Source organism: Portunus trituberculatus, chromosome 40, assembly GCF_017591435.1.
Source record: "Portunus trituberculatus isolate SZX2019 chromosome 40, ASM1759143v1, whole genome shotgun sequence".
Lineage (NCBI taxonomy): Eukaryota > Metazoa > Arthropoda > Malacostraca > Decapoda > Portunidae > Portunus > Portunus trituberculatus.
Window position 1 is genome coordinate 23,869,472 of NC_059294.1, and position 20,000 is coordinate 23,889,471.

Here is a 20,000-nt window from a genome sequence, read left to right on the forward strand (position 1 = left end):
GTTGAGTGTTATTGAAGAAGAGAGGATAGTTGTCTGGAAGGTTATGTCGAGTAGATAGTTGTAGAAATTGAGTTTTTGAGGCATTGAACAAAACCAGGTTTTCTCTGCCCCAATCAGAAACAAGTGAAAGATCAGAAGTTAGGCGTCCTATAGCATCTCGCCTTGAGTCATTTAATTGTTGTTGGGTTGGGCGTCTGTTGAACGCTGTTGAATAATGCAAGGTGGTATCATCAGCATAGGAGTGGATAGGGCATTGAGTCAGATTTAGGAGATCATTGATGAATAATAGAAAGAGAGTGGGTGATAGGACAGAACCCTGTGGAACACCACTGTTGATAGTTTTAGGGAAGAACAGTGACCGTCTACTACAGCAGCAATAGAACGATCGGAAAGGAAACTGGAGATGAAGGTACAGAGAGAAGGATAGAATCCGTAGGAGGGTAGTTTAGAAATTAAAGATTTGTGCCAGACTCTATCGAAGGCTTTCGATATGTCAAGGCCGACAGCAAAGGTTTCACCGAAGTCCCTAAAAGAGGATGACCAAGATTCAGTTAGGAAAGTAAGAAGATCACCAGTAGATCTGCCTTTACGGAAACCATACTGGCAATCAGAGAGAAGGTTGTGAGCTGATAGATGCCTCATTATCTTCCTATTAAGGATAGACTCAAAGGCTTTAGAAAGGCAGGAAATCAAAGCTATAGGGCGGTAGTTAGAAGGATTGGAGTGGTCACCTTTTTAGGGACAGGTTGAATGTGAGCAAACTTCCAGCAAGAAGGATAAATAGAAGTAGAGAGACACAGATGAAAGAGTTTGACCAGGCAGTGAGCGAGTTCGGAAGCACAGTTTTTGAGAACAACAGGAGGGACTCCATCCGGACCGTAAGCCTTCCGAGAATCAAGGCCAGAGAGGGCCAGGAAAACGTCTTTATAAAGAATTTTAATTTTAGGGATGAAGTAGTCAGAGGGTGGAGGAGTAGGAGGAATATGCCCAGAATCATCCAAAGTTGAAATGGAGAATAAAGGACCCCATTTGCACTCCCCTCCCGGCTTTGAGATTAAGGGGAGTATGATGGCTCTGACTGTCCGTGAAGCCTTACAGAGATACATACATACAATACAAACATCAACCATCAACTCGATAAACAAATGCCAACGACTAAGCACACGCACAATAACTGAGTGCCGGAGTAACGAATCACTAACCCTACATGACGAATACCAAGTGAATCATCTCCTTTCACTGCATATCCTCGCTTCGTTCTCAAGTGCCTGTATAAAGCAGCCACGGTGTCCCTAGCAGTGTGTCACGTGTCATTACTAAGGCCTGGATAGACACACTGGTTACAAGGAAGTCACTCACCGCAACCTTCCTCAGCTGGGGCAAGGAAAGGGTGGCGAGCCGCAAGGGGTTGGAGATCAGGTGGGGAGTGGTGATAAGTTGGACGGTAGTAGCTGAGAAGCGACACTATGGGAAACTTGAATCACCCGAATTCCCCCCTCAGCGCACCCAGGGGCAGGACTCAGCAACTCTGGCGTCCCCTGGGGTTGAGGACGGTCAGTGTTCACGGTGGGGTACGTTTTCTTTTACTTCCTGATCATCTTATTTCTTTTCTCTCGCAGCCACAAAATCTCTTCTCCGCCACTCGTTTCCACGCTTCCCCCTTCACATTCTGGGCGCCGCCACGACCTTGCCGCAGGACAGGAGGATCTCTGCTCCGCGGCGGACTTTCACTAACTCACCCACGCGAAAAAAAAAAAAAAAACAACAGGAAGAACACTTAATTGACTCATAACGGAGAGAAGCACTTAACACCTCACCTTACACCCAGAAGCACCGCCACCACCAGTATCACATCCTCAACACCACCACCTCCACCCTCGCCGCCTCCCGCCGCGACTGTGCATGTTTACACTGGAAATACGCAAGGGTTGCAACTCTCGATCACCACCACGACGCTGAGGCAACACCACGCCTGCAACACCTTCCTAGTAACACACCGCCGCACATCCCTCCCCGCACCAATTACCGACCACCGTGTCACTCTAACACAGACCCACTCTCAAGGTGCTGACAATGCTACAACTTAGCACTTTCTTTCCTCCTGGCGGTGAGCTACGAGCTCCACTCAGCATCCTTGTCACAGTACCGCCGCGTGTCCTTCCCTGGTAAATGTTGCAGGAAGGCGAGGAACGAGGACAGAATTTACTGTTGTCTACTAACACGTGGAAAGAGACGAATTGAGACTGTGGAAAGCGCGGACGCAACAACCACGAGTAACGGAAAGCCTTGGATGTGGAAAATAAATGATGGATGACACACACACACACACACACACACACACACACACACACACACACACACACACACACACACACACACCACATACGTTAGTCTCTAAGGGATTAACAACTATCGTGGTAACTGTCCTGTGTCCCATTTCTTCTTTTTCTCTTCTTTCTTTCTTTCTTTCTCCCCTCCTCCTCCTCCTCCTCCATCAGCACCACCACCACCCCCATCACCAACCACCACCTCCACTCCTCTTCCTTCTACACCTCGAGCCATCGTTAGATATGAAGGCACAAATACATCAGGTCGTGGAGCGTTTGGTGGTGGCGGCGGAGGCGGCTGTGGCGACGTAACTCAGACGTCGGGGCACGGAGGTTTGGTTGTGGTGGTGGTGGTGCTCACCTGTTGCACCTGTCTGCTCCCACGCCTGGCTAACTCCTCTCCTCCTTCTCTTCCTTGTCCACCTCAACACACTCCTCTCCTCCACCATCTTTATGCTCCTAAGTCCTTTCCAATACATCTTGCACCTCGCCTTCAACTTTTATGATCAGTTTTCTTTTTCCATTATTATCTCCATGTCTTCTCTTCCTCTCCCTTTCTCCTTAACACTATTCGTCTTTATTTTTCCTCCTTTCATAATTCTTCCCCTTCTCTCCTTATTCCACCTCACCACACACCCACACACACACACACACACACACACCCAACATCACACAGACATTCTTTATCACTTTCCTTCTTATCTCCCCTCCTTTTCCAATTTTTCCCCTTCCTTTCACTTCCTCCCCTTATCTCTCCCCCTCCTCCCTCCCCTGCTGGGATCCTGAAGAAACCTCTCGCAGGAGGTGCCTAAAAATAATCACCAAGGAAACCGGAAGCCGATAGAAGAGGCGGCCTCCCTTTTAAGGCAAAGCTGAGAGGCCGCGGGGAGAAGGGGGCGTGGTGGGGAGGTGAAGGGAAGAGGGGTAGGGAGGTGAAGGAGGAGCGATAGATTGGTGGTGATGGGAGGAGCTGTAGGGAGCTAGGGAGGAGCTGTGGTGGGCAGAGTAAAGGAGGCCAGGTGAGAAGTGATGAAGGAGAGGTAGGGAGATGGGGAAGGATGTGCAGTAGGGGGGGGGGTGGAGAAGGGAGGAGTGGTAGGAGATGGTGAAGGGAGAGGTGGTAAGGAAGTGGGGATGACTTGGGAAGGAAACACTAAGCACAGAGAGGTCACATAACACAGCTCCTTAAAACATACCATAACAGCTCCATTACCTTATCCTATCCTACCCTAACCTAATCCATTACTGCCTCTCATTACTATAAATACGCCATAACCTCATTGGCAACACACACACACACACACACACACACACACACACACACACACACACACACACATTTTAACTTTCAATCTATAGAACTTTACAAAAACATCAATCTAACCAACAGAGGCATCAACACCACTATCACCACCAGCACCACCACCACTACCATCACCACCACCAACACCAGTCCTTCTGAGATCACGAGGATGTGTAAGTAGGCCATTAGACTCTTCAGAAAACAGAACTCCCGCTACAACACGCACTCCCGTTACATTATCCTGTTGCCCACCACCACCAGTCTGACTACCACCAGTTCCCCTCGCCAATAACACCAAAGGATGATCAACTCCACTTCTATAACTCTTCTCTTGCATCACCTTCTACTACTCTTCTTCCTCCTCCTCGTCATCATTACAATAATTTTATTTCTCTTCTCTCTCTTCTGTCCTTTCTTTCTCCTCTTCTTTCACCACTATCACTATCTCCTTTCATCTTCTACTCCTATTTATCCTGATCACCTACTCCATTTCTTTCTCTTCCATCTTTTTCTCTTCCTCTTTTTCCACAATCAATACTACCACTACCATCACCACCACCTACAACTCCTCCTCCTCCTCCTCCTCCTCCTCCTGAAACCATCCTTCACACATCTACCTGGTCTGTCTGGCGGATGGCGCTGCTGCAACACATGAGGCGTACCTGTAACAAGAAAAACACCTGCAATCAGTATAAACATCAAGAGGAAACGAGAAAAAGTTAACAATAATAATAATAGGAAAAAAAACACACTAGAAATCAAGTAATTACAAACAAAGGACAAACACAAGGAAACAGGAAGGACACACACACACACACACACACACACACACACACACACACACACACACACACACACACAATGGCGGGATACAACACACTTGACTCAAATACTATGAAAAATACAAACAGGTAAGAACAGATTGAGACAAACGGACAGACGGACACACAGACACATGCTGGAGGGAGTGAGTGTCGCGGAAGAACCACCACCGTCAGCAGCACATGTTACCCTTTAAGAGAGGTGCTGGCTCGCGTGGCGGTGGCGATGGCGGCGGCGAGGGAGTGAAGTGAAGGGGTAGACTACTAAGAGGTGGGTAGACGATGCGTAGAATTTTGGTGGGTGGGTGAGTGAGAGTGAGTGTGTGGTTATAAATCGGAGTATATTTGAGGAAAAGTGATTAAGTGAGAGATACAAGAGTGGGAAGGAGTGTCTAATTGATAGTATATGTGTGATAAAGAGATACAATACTTGAGTTTATGATGAATTGCGGGTTACTAATGTTATTGTGAGTGTCTAATGAGGCTGCAAAATAAGTACGTAGAATATTTACGAGTAAGGTGAGTAATAGTATGTATTGCACGTTCATGGGGTTACTTCGAAAGATGAAATGGAGAAGGAAGTCTTGAATGAGTGAAAGAGAATAAAATTGGGGGTTATTGAAAAGAATAATAAAGTGACGGAGTGTAAAGATGACGAAATAAATGAGGAAACGAGGGAAAGAGGTGAATGAGCTGTGAATAAATGAGTGATAGAGACAGACAGACAGACAGACAGACAAACAGACAGACAAACAGACAGACAGAGTTACAGAGGTGAAAGGTGAGACAAATTCTATTAATTCTATGGAACTCCTCCCCTCTAGCTTACTGATCTACCTGTTAGCACCTGCAATGAACCGCGCCCCTCCTTCCCTGCCCGCCTCATCTACCTCCTCGCATCCCTTCTCTTCCTACCTCTCCATTATCTCAATACGCCTTCTATGTAATGATGCTGTACCTGACTCTCTCTCTCTCTCTCTCTCTCTCTCTCTCTCTCTCTCTCTCATTCAATAAACAAAAAAAGCAAAGAAATATTCCATAAATACACAAATATGCGTGTGAAGACAAATGTCTGTGTGTGTGTGTGTGTGTGTGTGTGTGTGTGTGTGTGTGTGTGTGTGTGTGTGTGTGTGTGTGTGTGTGTGTGTGTGTGTGTGTGTGTATGCGCGCGAGCATGCGCGCATGCAATGCCAGCCGTGTTGTGACGTCACGTGCACCTCAATATTTCTCGCTGGAGGAGGAGGAGGAGGAGGAGGAGGAGGAGGAGGAGGAGGAGGAGGAGGAGGAGGGGTAGGGGAAAGGGGGAGGGGCAGACAGGAGGTAAGTCCGGAGTATGAGAGGAGGTAGGGCAAGAGGGGTGAGGGGAAAAGATGGGAGGGAAGAGGAAGAGAGGGAGGAGGAGGGGAGGAAAAAGCAAAGCACTCTCCTTCTCCCCTCTCCTCCCAACCCCGCGGGGGACGTGCTCTCTGGTAAACCATCAAAGAGAAAGGTCAGTGGGGAGGGAAGGAAGAGGGGAGGGAAGGCTGGGAGGGGAGTAAGGGGAAGGGGTCAGAACAGGTGAGGGAAAAGGTCAAACTGAATGTGCTAAAGCGAGGAGGGAGGGAGGGAGGGAGGGAGGGAGGATGGAGAGATAGCAGTGAGAAGAGAGAGAAGGGGAGGGAAGGAGGGGGAGACATAAATAGTGAGATAGCGTGGGAGAGAGAGAGAGAGAGAGAGAGAGAGAGAGAGAGAGAGAGAGAGAGAGAGAGAGAGAGAGAGAGAGAGAGAGAGAGAGAGAGAGAGAGAGGTGACTAGGATACATGCAGTGAGGGGACAGAGGGAGAGCTGAGGGCAAGTGGTGAAGTGAGGAGAGGGGAATGTGAGGGAAGTGAGGGGTAGGGGAGCTCCCTTAATGAGTGCCGTGACCCAGGTAATTTCCAGAGCGACACCTGCCCAATAAGACACAAGGGGACACTCTGTTACCACACCGCCACATAGCCTCTCCACACCACCACACCACCACACCACCACACAGGATCTCCACATCACCACCAACCACCACACAGCCTCTCAACACCACAACCACCAAACAGCCTCTCCACAACACCACAACCACCACACAGCCTCTCCACAACACCACACCACACACCACTTGACCCCTCACAGCTACCCAAACCATCACACTTTTTTAGAACGCGGAGGAAAAAAAAACTCGACATAAACAAATAAATAAATAAAGAAGCATAACCTCCCCATTACTGCCATGGTACCCTCCCTAGAACTCCCCAGTGACAAGGAAACACCCACTTATACCTCCCCACTACTAGTCCTTCCCCTCTCCACCCCCTAAGTACAACCACACCTCACCCCTTTCACCCCTTCACATTCCAACACCCTCTCCCAATCACCACATCAACCTCCTCCCCGCCTCTCTCGACCTCCACAATACTCCAGTACCACAAATACACTAATGCATACCTCCTCCTCCTCCTCCTCCTCCTCCTCCTCCTCCTCCTCCTCCTCCTCCTCCCAACTCTTCCCCCCTAACCCCCGCCCCCAACACATACCACACCCCACAGCATACACACAGTTCAGTTCATGCAATACACCTGCCCAAGAAAAAAAGAAAAAGAAGAAAGAAGAAAAAAAATGTAGAAGAAAAAAAAATAGCCATAAAAAGTAATCTGGTTCTTGAAAGTGGCGCAAAAAATCTTAAATAATATTGAAAGGGAAAATGCTTCTGGTTTTAGTATAGAAAATCGGATTCACGGCCTGGTAAACTTTAAACTTTTATTATGAGTGAGAGAGAGAGAGAGAGAGAGAGAGAGAGAGAGAGAGAGAGAGAGAGAGAGAGAGAGAGAGAGAGAGAGAGAGATCACAAAAATCACAAGAATGATAATAACAAGACAACACTTTCTCATTCCTAAAACCTGTCACACTCAGTCACTTGAAACGGGAGGGAGGGAGGGAGGGAGGGAGGGAGCAAGAAGGAAGGAGGGAGTGAGTGAGGGAGAGGAAGGGAGAGGAGAGAGAGAAGTGGGGAGAGAAGTAAGAAGGAGAAGGAAAAAAGAACAGTTGTATATGGGAAGACAAAACAAAGAAGGAAAGGGAAATATACAATAAATGAATATACAAAATGAGCTAGTGAGAGGCGAGAGTGAGGAATGAAGCAAAGAAAACGGAACAAAAATCAGATGGAGGACTCGTGTAAATGATAGGAAGGTAAGTGGCTTGGAATGAGCGAGTGAATGAGTGAAAGGGAAGTGACACGGATGAGTGAAGAAAGAGAGAGAGTGGGTAACAGGACAGGTATGTTTATGACAGGTGAGTATCAGGGCGCCCAGGTAACAAGGGTCAGGGGTCAGAGTGGACTAGGTCAGGCAGACATACGTATATACATACACTAAAACAGACACACAGATACAGACACACAGACACAAACAGACACACGCCTGGTAGCTCAGTGGTTAGAGCGCTGGCTTCACAAGCCAGAGGACCGGGGTTCGATTCCCCGGCCGGGTGGAGATATTTGGGTGTGTCTCCCTTCACGTGTAGCCCCTGTTCACCTAGCAGTGAGTAGGTACGGGATGTAAATCGAGGAGTTGTGACCTTGTTGTCCCGGTGTGTGGTGTGTGCCTGGTCTCAGGCCTATCCGAAGATCGAAAATAATGAGCTCTGAGCTCGTTCCGTAGGGTAACGTCTGGCTGTCTTGTCAGAGACTGCAGCAGATCAAACAGTGAAACACACAAACACACACACACACACACACACACACACAGAGAGAGAGAGAGAATCCAGCAACACCATACCTTCGGCCAGATTAGAACAGCCACATAACACCACACTGACTTATTATGTACTTCAACCACACTACACCACACCACACCACACACGCAATATTCCCCCTAACATTGTCCCCTCAACCACACTGCACCCACCACAACGCGCCATATCTCACCACCACAGTACAGCTTACGCCCATATACAGAAACGCCTTCAACTCTCACTACGACAATCTTCCAAGGCCAGAGACAAGTAGCCGGGTTTTGCAAGAATTTTTCCTTTTAACGAACTAGAAATTTTGCCAATCTACCACCAGATCCATTAAGATACTCTTGAAAACACCAGAATCTTCCATTGGAGCCTTTGTAAAGCAGTGATGGTGAGAGGGAAGCGTTTCTGAATACAGGCATTAATCTCCACTTTCCTCCTCCCTGACTTGATATCTCTTCACCTCCTCCTTCCTTCCCTCCACTCCTTCATTCCCTTGTCACCTTTCCTCTCCTTCATCTTTTTTTCTATTCCTCTTATCTCACTGTTGTCTTTTTTTGTACCTTTTGACCTTCAATTGTTCTTCTTTCCCTCTCTCTCTCTCTCTCTCTCTCTCTCTCTCTATCTTCGTTAGGTTTCGCAGAACACAACACGTGCTGCGCAATTCAATTATGTTCCACGCTGCCTTGTTCTGCCCTCCTGTGGTGCTGTTTCTTCCCCCCTCTTCTCTCTCTCTCTCTCTCTCTCTCTCTCTCTCTCTCTCTCTCTCTCATTCCCCCTCCGGCTGTCTAACTCTCTATTTATCTCTTATCTCTACCTCTTCCTCCTTCCCTCCTTGTCTCTTGTAGTGTCTCTCCTTTCTACCCCCCTCTCTCTCTCTCTCTCTCTCTCTCTCTCTCTCTCTCTCTCTCTCTCTCTCTCTATCTCTTGTGTATCTCCTCTCTCATATCGACTTGTCTATCTCCTGTTCTCTCTCTCTCTCTCTCTCTCTCTCTCTCTCTCTCTCTCTCTCTCTCTCTCTCTCTCTCTCTCTCTCTCTCTCTCTCTCTCTCTCAATTTCTATTCCTTCTTTCCTCATCATTCTCTCTTTCCTTTTATCAATATTCCTTCATTTTTTTCCATCTTTCTTTCTTCTCCTTGTCTTCCTTTTCATATACATTTCCTTTGCTTCAAACTGTATCCCTCCGTTTATCTACCTATTTCCTTTTCTTCACTCCTCCTCCTCCTCCTCCTCCTCCTCCTCCTCCTCCTCCTCCTCCTCCTCCCCCTCCTCCTCCTCCTCTGAAATCTTGTTACTATTGGGATTTTGAAGACGACGCTAGTAAGTGAATGTATTTGAAAGCATTTGGGAGGAGGAGGAGGAGGAGGAGGAGGAGGAGGAGGAAGGAGGAGGAGGAGGGATAAGAAGAATATTGCAAAGGAATAACCGACAGAGAGAGAGAGAGAGAGAGAGAGAGAGAGAGAGAGAGAGAGAGAGAGAGAGAGAGAGAGAGAGAGAGGAATTGTGGGGGATTGAGGTAGATATAGTCTTCAGGGGTGAGCGAGGCGCCAAAAGGGAAAGAAAAAAAAGAAAAGAAAATAGAAAGAAAAGAAAGGGCAGGGGATGATCGCTCAATCCTCTCTCTCTCTCTCTCTCTCTCTCTCTCTCTCTCTCTCTCTCTCTCTCTCTCTCTCTCTCTCTCTCTCCGACCAGTGACCTCTTCCCTTTTATAGCTGCTGCAAATACATATACACGAGAGAGAGAGAGAGAGAGAGAGAGAGAGAGAGAGAGAGAGAGAGAGAGAGAGAGAGAGAGAGAGAGAGAGAGAGAGAGAGAGAGAGAGAATGTCCTTAAATTTACAGATAATCATGGAAAAAGAAAAAAAAAAAAAAAAGGTCTAGGTAAGGAAGGGTTTGGAAGTCAATGCTTCACTCGCTTCACTGATCCAATGCTTCGCTGCTCCATTTGATCCACCGAGTCACTTCCTTCACTACTGTTTGATCCACGTGCGTTAATATGTGGTCTACTTTCACTGTCTTCCTTCTTCCTTTATTTTTGTTCTATTTCTCTTATTTTTCTCTTTTTTTTCTTGTTCCATCTATCTTATTTTGAGTGGATCAGGTAACACAACTATCTTACAATGTACTAGATTTTCCTTTTTTCCTATCTCTTCCTTCTTCCTTTTTGTATTCTTCTATTTCTCTCATTCCTACTTCTTTTCTTCTTCCTTCTATCTTGTTTTGAGTGGATCAGGCAACACAACTATCTTACAATGTAATAGATTTTCCATTTTTCTTACTTCTTCCTTCTTCCTTTTTGTATTCTTCTATTTCTCTCATTCCTACTTCTTTTCTTGTTCCATCTACCTTATTTTGAGTAGATCAGAGGTTAACACAACTATGCTACACGGTACTAGGTTTTCCACTTTTCCTGTCTTCCTTCTTTTATTTTTTCTATTTCTCTCATTCCTTCTTTTCTTGTTCCATCTATCTTGTTTTGAGTGGATCAGATTACCACAGCTATCTCACTGCTTCACTTGGCTCCTATGCTTCATTGCTTCATAGGTTCACTCAAGGGTTTGTTTTGCAGCCTCCCGACCCCCCTCGCTAAAGGTCAGGGCAGGGGCAAACTCCTAAGCCTCATGGGGAATAACACTGCAGGAGCCACGTCAGGAATCATGGGAGACTATTATTACAACTCTCAGCACTCCCAACCCACTCTCACTCAACGTCTCTCTTCTTCCCTCACTCTAAAATTTTGCCTCTCTTTATATTCCTTCCTCCTTTACTTTACTTTTTATATTACCATTTTCTTCTCATATTTCCATCTTTTCATTTTCTTCTTTACTTCACTTCTATTCTGTTTCTTATTTCCTAACTCCATATCTTCTTTTTCTTATTCCCTTTTATTTACTTGTCTCTGTCTCTGTCTCTGTCTCTCTCTCTCTCTCTCTCTCTAGGAAGCTTAAGTTTAAGTGAGCATCGCTGACGGAGACAAGGCCACTGTTTGCTTATTTAAATCTCTCTCTCTCTCTCTCTCTCTCTCTCTCTCTCTCTCTCTCTCTCTCTCTTCAATGTGGATGAGGACGATGCACCATTTGTAGGGCATGAGAGTGACACACACACACACACACACACACACACACACACACACACACACACACACACACACACACACACACACACACTCACACACACACTTTCACTTTCTACCTCTATTACACACTTGCTTACCGACTTAGCTTCCCCTTCATACCCCCCACCCCTGACATTCCTCCCCTCATCTCCTCCCTGTGCCCCCTCCTCTCTCTTTCTCTCCCTTCCCCTCCCTCTCTGTCCCCTCGTCTCTCCCCAATTCCTAATATTTACATTATTTCTTTCCTTTCCAAACTCTTTTAATTAACACTTCTTTCCTTTCTTTTCGATTTTTTTGTCTCATTCCAAGTTATTTTTCGTTTTCCCTGAATTGATTTTGGTTTTCCTTTCTATTTTTATTTTTCTCTCAGTTCTCCTACCCTGCTCCATTTTTTTTTCCTTAAACAAGCCTTATCTCTCTCTCTCTCTCTCTCTCTCTCTCTCTCTCTCTCTCTCTCTCTCTCTCTCTCTCTCGGAACCCAACCCGCTAAAATCTTAAAATGATTTTTTTTCTTTCTCTCCTCTCACGACTCTTTCCTTCCTTCCCTCCCTCTCTCCCTCTCACTCTTCTCTCCCCAGAACCCTCCCAGGCGCGCAGTACCGTACGGTGACCCAACCTCCCCCTTCACACCAACCTCCCCTCCCAGCACCACCCCTCACTACCCTGCCCTGCCCCTACCTTCCACCACAACAAACACCACACCATCCCCACCACCGCCACCACCATAACTACCTTGATATGTCCAAATCTCACCTGCAGCCTCCTTCTCTCTCTCTCTCTCTCTCTCATCTTTCATTCTTCAGCAATCTAGTGTTTTTATGAGTTTCTTTCACGTTTTCCTGTTTCCTTCGGTCATTTTTCTGTTATACTTTTCCTTCCTTGTGTGTGTTACCCTTTTTCTTCTATTTATCCTCCTCTTTCTTTTATTTCTTCTCCTTTCCTCCTATACTCAACAACAACAACAATAACAACAACAACAACTACTACTACTACTACTACTACTACTACTACTACTACTACTACTACCATTACGATCACTTCTATTTCTCATCCTTGTCCAACTACAACTACCACCACTACTACTAATCCTCCTCCTCCTCCTCCTCCTCCTCCTCACCTTGAACCGCTGCCTTTATATAATCTTACCTATTCTGCACCTCCTCCTCCTCCTCTTCCTCCACCCTACTTCCTCCCTCAGATCCCTCTCCCCTTCTCCACATTCCCTTTCCTCCCTCCTCCTCCCTTCACTTCCCTTTCCTTCCCTGCCTCCACCCTGTTCTCCAGCTTAATCTTTCACCTTCCCTTTGTACCTGCTCGCCTTCCCCCCACAGAGCCCCACCTCACGTTTTTACCCCCTCTCTCACTTCCCCATTCTCTCTCTCTCTCTCTCTCTCTGCAACTGAACTTACTTAGCATTTTACGTCTAAAGTTTCCCAAACACACACACACACACACACACACACACACACACACACACACACACACACACACACACACACACACACGTGGAAAAAAAAGCTACAGACAAAAGCTATAGTCAAAACAGAGAGAGAGAGAGAGAGAGAGAGAGAGAGAGAGAGAGAGAGAGAGAGAGAGAGAGAGAGAGAGAGAGAGAGAGACTAGGAAGTGTAAAATAACAAAGTCTAACACGCATACCAATCCCCACCCTTCCTTCCTCCTCCTCCTCCTTCTCCTCCTCCTCCTCCTCCTCCTCCTCCTCCTCCTCCTCCTTCACCCCCCCGGCAGGAGGTCAGCGCCGTGGCTATGTAAATCACTTAACGGGGATGGAACAGACAAGGCCGACAGTGTGTGTGTGTGTGTGTGTGTGTGTGTGTGTGTGTGTGTGTGTGTGTGCGCGAGTGTGGGCGTGCGTAATACCTCGGCCTATTACTCCAAAGGGCATGACAGAGGTGACAGCTGGAGGAGGAGGAGGAGGAGGAGGAGGAGGAGGAGGAGGAGGAGGAGGAGGAGGAGGAGGAGGAGGAGAAGGAGAAGGAGAAGGAGGAGGAGGAGAAAGGAGGGTGAAGGAAGTGACCCTAAACAATAGTACTGGTGCAAGGAGGAGGAGGAGGAGGAGGAGGAGGAGGAGGAGGAGGAGGAGGAGGAGGAGGAGGAGGAGGAGGAGGAGGAGGAAAATTAGCGAAGGCGGCCGTGTTTTCCTCCTTCCCCTTCCCCTCAGCCTCATCAAACCCTCATTACGTTTGTGGCGTGAGAGGAAAGTGCGGAGAAGCGAGGGGAGGTGAGGGGAGGAGAGGCAAAAGTGAGGGGAAGGACAAATTAAAGGAGACTGTAAAGAGAGAGAGAGAGAGAGAGAGAGAGAGAGAGAGAGAGAGAGAGAGAGAGAGAGAGAGAGAGAGAGAGAGAGAGAGAGAGAGAGAGAAAACTAAGACACGTTAAAGACAAAAGAAAATCCAATCTCTCTCTCTCTCTCTCTCTCTCTCTCTCTAAGTAATACCCTTCAGAATGCAACACGTGTCTGGTGCAGGCCGTAAACATGTTGCTGACGTGTTGCTGATAAATTCTGGTGCGGCGGCCGGAAGGAGAGAGAACAAAGAAAAAAAGATTAAAGGGAGTGAAGGAAAGGGAGGAGAAAGAGAGGAAAAGAGGAGGAGTCAAAGGAGAGGAGTGATGGAAAGGGAGGAGGAAAGGAGGAAAGAGAAAAGCGAAAGAGACAAATCAATGGAAAGGACTGATGGAAAGGAAGGGGAAAGAGAGGGAAAAGAGAATGAATCAAAGAATGGAAAGGAAGGGAAAGGAAATAGAAGGAAGAAAGTGTAAGAGAATATGTAAGATAAGAACAAAGAGAACACGGGAGAGAGAAGGATGGAAGAAACAGGAAATGAAAAGGAAAAGAGAAGGAAGGAGGAAACAAGAGTGGAGGAAGGAAGATGATGTTAGGAGAGGAAGGAAGAAGAGGAGGGTAGGGGAGGAACGAAAGAGAGGATATTGGAAAATGAGACGAGGAGGGGAAGGAAGGGGAATGAGAGGAGGAAAGGAGGAAACGGAGGATAAGGGAGGAAAACACAGGAAGGAAGGGAGAGAGGAAAAGAAAGAGTAAGACGGAGGAAATAAGGAAGAAATGGCTACAAAAGAAACTAAAAGAGGAAAGGAAAGGAAAGATAGAGAAAGAGAAATTAAATAAAAAACAAGATGGAAGGAGAGAGAAAGAAGGAAAGGAATAGGGAAAGAGGGAAAACGAAGGGAAAACGCATCTTAAAACTGTTCTCTTGCCCTAAAAACAATGACCAACGTGGCGTGTGTGTGTGTGTGTGTGTGTGTGTGTGTGTGTGTGTGTGTGTGTGTGTGTGTGTTTATTTATAGATTACATTTTCATATCATCATCTTTTCCTTTCCTTCGATTTAACATTCTCTAGTAGTAGTAGTAGTAGTAGTAGTAGTAGTAGTAGTAGTAGTAGTAGTAGTAGAAGTAGCAGTAGTGGTAATGTGAACCAAGTGTCCCATTTAAGGAGGAAGTGAAAGGGAAATAGAGTACAGGAGGGGGAGAAGGTGGGTGGGAGGAGGAGGAGGAGGAGGAGGAGGGAAGATGGGAGAGAGGAGGATGTGGGGAAGATGGCAGGGAAGGGAAAGGGTGTATAAAGGAAGAAGAGGAGGAGGAGGAGGAGGAGGAGGAGGAGGAGGAGGAGGAGGAGGAGGAGGAGGAGTGGGTGGCTGCTGGAGGTGAGGAGTAAATATGGAAGACCGTGGGGGGCTGGCACTTCGAGGAGGAGGAGGAGGAGGAGGAGGAGGAGGAGGAGGAGGAGGAGGAGGAGGAAAGGAAGAGTAGGTAGAGTTTGCTAACGTTGGGTGGGAGGACTAAAGTAACTTCTCCCTCTCCTCTCTCTCTCTCTCTTTCTCTCTGTCCTAAAGCCCACATCGCCTTCCTTTGCTTCTATGGCCACGCCCTTTTGTCTAGACGTCCTCCTCGTCCTCCTCTTCCTCCTCCTCCTCCTGCGATGCTCTTCTCCCCACCATCCTTCCTAATCTCCCGTCACTCCTTCTTTCCTCTGCTTCCTTTTCCTTCGCCATAATGGTCTTCAGGAAGCCTCTAGTGGGGAGATGTTGTTGTCCTCCTCCTCCTCCTCCTCCTCCTCCTCCTCCTCCTCCTCCTCCTCCTCCTCCTCCCATATTATTGTCTTCCTTACCTCCTTCACCACCTCCTCTTCGCTCTAATACATTTTCACTCCTTCACTACGCATTTTGTATTATTTTTCCTTTCTAGCGTTTTCTTTCTCTTCCTCTTCTTTTTCCTTCTCTTCCTTCTCCTTCTCTTTCCATTTTTTTATTGTCTTCCCTCCCTCCTTCACCTCCTTCACTACGTCTTTTGTATCTTATTTTCTTTCCTAGTGTTTTCTTTCTCTTCTTCTTCCTTCTCCTCTTTCTCCTTCTCTCGTCTTTCATCCTCATCCTTCACTGCCTTTCCTTCCTCTTTCCTCTTCCATCACCTCTCTTTCCCTACAATCTCACTGTTTTATTACACCTTTATTTCTTCTTTCTTCTGTTACTACCTCCTCCTCCTCCTCCTCCTCCTCCTCCTCCTCCTCCTCCTCCTCCTCCTCCTCCTCCTCCTCCTCCTCCTCCTCCTCCTCCTCCTCCTCTTTCTTCTCTTTCTACTGCATCAATCTTATCTTCAAGTATATACACATTTTTTTTATTACATTATCATAACTTAGTCCTTACAAGAAAGAAAGTTTGCTTTAATAGTGATATAATGGTCTGATGTGCCCTTGGAGGTGTCTCTCTCTCTCTCTCTCTCTCTCTCTCTCTCTCTCTCTCTCTCTCTCTCTCTTGGGTAAGGAAATTTGATATGAGGTAACTTTGCATGAGTCTTAAGAAAGTAAAGTTTTAATCGGTAACTCTGTCTCTCCCTTCCTTCATTCTTCCCTGCCTTCCTTCCTTCCTTCCTTCCCGGCCTCCTTTCCTTCCACCCTTCCTGCCCAACCATCCACCCACGCATCATTTCTCTCTCTCTCTCTCTCTCTCTCTCTCTCTCTCTCTCTCTCTCTCTCTCTCTCTCTCTCTCTCTCTCTCTCTCATATTTTTCGATTCCTACATCATCTTCCTTCATCTATTCATCTTAATTCAGCATCCTCTCTTCCTTCATTCCCTCCTACTGCTTACAATCCTTCCTCCTTTCCCTCCTTCATTCCTCCAACATATCATTCACAGCTCCTTCTCCCTCCCTCCCCTCCCTCCTCCTTCCTTCCTTCCTTCCTTCGTCAGTCAGTCAGTCAATCAGTCAGGCACCTTTCATGCAACTAAAGTAAAATATAAGAGGAATATTTTTTGAGATGTTGCCACGCCCTTAGGACAAGACCACGCCCTTATCGAGGTCACAGACAACACACACACACACACACACACACACACACACACACACACACACACTAATGGTATTGGGTTACTGACGTCTCTCATTCAACTTCGCGTGTGCGTGTTTGGTTACCTGTCAATATTGCGTGCGTCTCTCTCTCTCTCTCTCTCTCTCTCTCTCTCTCTCTCTCTCTCTCTCTCTCTCTCTCTCATACACGAAATACGAGTGAGTCAGTGAGAACAGGTTTCCAGAACGTGTGTGTGTGTGTGTGTGTGTGTGTGTGTGTGTGTGTGTGTGTGTGTGTGTGTGTGTGTGTGTGTGTGTGTGTGTGTAAATAAATCTTTCGCACATTCTTTCTGCGAAGGGGAAAAAGAAATGAGGACACGACCTTCCCTCCTTCTTTCCCTCCCTCCCTCCCTCCGTCCCTCTCTCACTTCTTTCCTCCCACAAGTGAAGGGGGAAAGAAGAGACGTGTTTTTTTTTTCTTTTTTTCTTTTCTCCGCTCTTCCCTGCAATACACTAAGCTGCTTTCCTTCTGCTGTCACTGCAAGACCTCACAGGCAGACGGTGTTTCCCTTTTCATTTCCCCTCTCGTGGTGTTTTCATTATTTGCATTGTAGTAGTAGTAGTAGTAGTAGTAGTAGTAGTAGTAGTAGTAGTAGTAGTAGTAGTAGTAGTATCTCGTGGTGTTTTCATTATCTGCATTATAGTAGTAGTAGTAGTAGTAGTAGTAGTAGTAGTAGTAGTAGTAGTAGTAGTAGTAGTAGTAGTAGTAGTAGCAGACCTTTCTCTTTTACATATTTAGGATTACCATTTTCAGTTTCAAAAGAGGAATTAAGTCGGAAGGAAAAATCTCTGAAAACATTTATGCGTCTTCTTCTTATGTGAGTTTTTAGTCCCACCTCTCTCTCTCTCTCTCTCTCTCTCTCTCTCTCTCTCTCTCCGTCAGGTAGCACAGGTCAACGGAACATCGCACCTATTTTGGAAGGTGAAGCTGTGGTTGTGTTTGTCCCTTGTCCAGTCACGGGGAGAGAGAGAGAGAGAGAGAGAGAGAGAGAGAGAGAGAGAGAGAGAGAGAGAGAGGTAAAGACAAGTAATTCCTCTGAAGATGAATCATTGAAATTTAGTCTCTCTCTCTCTCTCTCTCTCTCTCTCTCTCTCTCTCTCTCTCTCTCTCTCTCAGAACTGTTTCACTCCCCTTCTAAAACAGGTTCCCGTGTGGGCGTGGGAAGGCCGGGGAGCAAACCTTCCTCACGACCAATCACTCTAACCATTGTTCCTCTTCACCCCATCACCCCACTCCCCACTCCCCTTCCTCTCCCCTTCCCCTCACCATCCTCTACACTCTTCTCTGTACCTTCTCCTACTCTTCTACGCTTCTTCTTTTGCTCTTGTCTACATCATTATTCGTTTCTGTTTTATTTATTATTCGTTATTTTCATCTTTCGTATTTTTTTTGTTTGTGTTCGTCTTTCATTTTTCTTCCTCCTCCTTTTTATTTCTTATCCATTTTTTAATCTGTCTTTTCTTTTTCACAAGTCTTCTTCAAATCCTTCATCTTTTTATCGTTTTCTTTTTTCATATCTCGTCCTTTCGTTTTTTTTTTTTTCATGTTACATCTGTTATCTAATTTTCTTTTCCCACCTTTTCTCTAGCTAATCTTTCTTTTCGTGGTCTATTTATCTCCTTCTATTTCTTCCTTTCTTCAATCTCTCTCTTTCCATTCTTCCTTTTCAATCTCACCATCTTCTCCATCCATTCTTTCACCTCTTTAATTAACTAATCTCAACCACATCTTTGCACACACACACACACACACACACACACACACACACACACACACACACACACACACACACACACACACACACACACAATCACCATTCGCCTCTCATATCTCTCTCTCTCTCTCTCTCTCTCTCTCTCTCTCTCTCTCTCTCTCTCTCTCTCTCTCTCTCTCTCTCTCTCTCTCTCTCTCTCTCCACACGACTCTTATCAAAGGGACCACCACCACCACTACCACCCCCACCACCACCACCACGGCGATCATAATAACAACAGACACTTTAAGACACCAGAGAGAGAGAGAGAGAGAGAGAGAGAGAGAGAGAGAGAGAGAGAGAGAGAGAGAGAGAGAGAGAGAGAGAGAGAGAGAGAGAGAGAGAGAGAGAGAGAGAGAGAGAGAGAGAGAGAGAGAGAGAGTTTGACATGTGACAGCATAGTGAGGGAAAGAATGTTATGAGACTGAAAGGATGGAGCGTACGTAGGTATGCTGGGAGGAGGAGGAGGAGGAGGAGGAGGAGGAGGAGGAGGAGGAGGAGGAGGAGGAGGAGGAGGAGGAGGAGGGTCAGGGCAGAGCAGTCGCCACCTTCCCCTTTCACAAGCTGACCTGCACTGCCCTAGTGAAAGGTTAAGAAGACCAACCTCCTCCTCCTCCTCCTCCTCCTCCTCCTTTCCCTTATCTCCTCTCATAGCTTCTCTCTCTCTACTTAAAGACTATCATCCTACTGGTAATTTCCTACTCTTCCTCCTACTCTTCCTCCTCCTCCTCCTCCTCCTCCTCCTCCTCCTCCTCGCATCGTTCTCATTCTGCAGGGTCATGCGCGGCGCCTGATTGCAAACATGAGGGCGTTCAGCATAGTCTGTTGCTCATCAAATTCTTCAGCAATGTAAGGATGTGGGCGTCTCTCTCTCTCTCTCTCTCTCTCTCTCTCTCTCTCTCTCTCTCTCTCTCTCTCTCTCTCTCTCCTTTACTTTCCCTTTTCTCTCTCTTCTTTTTCCAGTTGTAACTCTTGTTCAGTTTTCCTTACTTTTCTTTTCATACTCTCTCTCTCTCTCTCTCTCTCTCTCTCTCTCTCTCTCTCTCATACACTACAATTTCTGGTATCAATAGCCCTTCTTAAACGCCCACACTGCTTCTTTCCTCCCACCTCAGCCACCTCCCACCCAATCCCACTTCCCTTCCCACCCCATCTACCCAATCACCCCCTTCTCTTTCCTTATCCTCATCTTATTCCCCCACCCCCACCTACCCAAGACAAGCAACTCTCCTCCGCCCACTCAGCCGCCCACGCCCCCTAGACAAACACAATACTAGTCCCACAACCCGCTCACCTCCCTTCCCGCCCACCTCACGCCCACAGTTCCTCCGATTATGCTATTTTGCAAGTGAGCTGAGTGTTCTTACCTGCGGGGAGAGAGAGAGAGAGAGAGAGAGAGAGAGAGAGAGAGAGAGAGAGAGAGAGAGATAACCAAATGTGAAAAAGAAAAATATACGTGTAGGAAGAAGAGAGGAGAGGAGAGGAGAGTAAGAGAAGAGAAGAGAAGAAAAAGAGGAGAGGAGATGAGAGGAGAGGAGAGAAAAAGAAGAGGA

At 46.7% G+C, this 20,000-nt stretch overlaps 1 protein-coding gene across 7 annotated transcripts in view; it reads right to left on the minus strand.

Moving 5' to 3' along the window:
• The window catches only part of LOC123515814 (active breakpoint cluster region-related protein-like), a 178,181-nt gene that overhangs the window by 29,429 nt on the left and 128,752 nt on the right, over nucleotides 1–20,000 (minus strand). For 4 of the 7 annotated variants that reach the window (XM_045274660.1, XM_045274658.1, XM_045274655.1 and 1 more), the window contains one exon: nucleotides 4,248–4,292. The exons of the other annotated variants lie outside the window; for them this stretch is intronic. In XM_045274660.1, coding sequence (XP_045130595.1) covers nucleotides 4,248–4,292 — 45 coding nt within the window. The remainder of the gene's footprint in view (nucleotides 1–4,247; nucleotides 4,293–20,000) is intronic. 7 annotated transcript variants of the gene reach the window in all.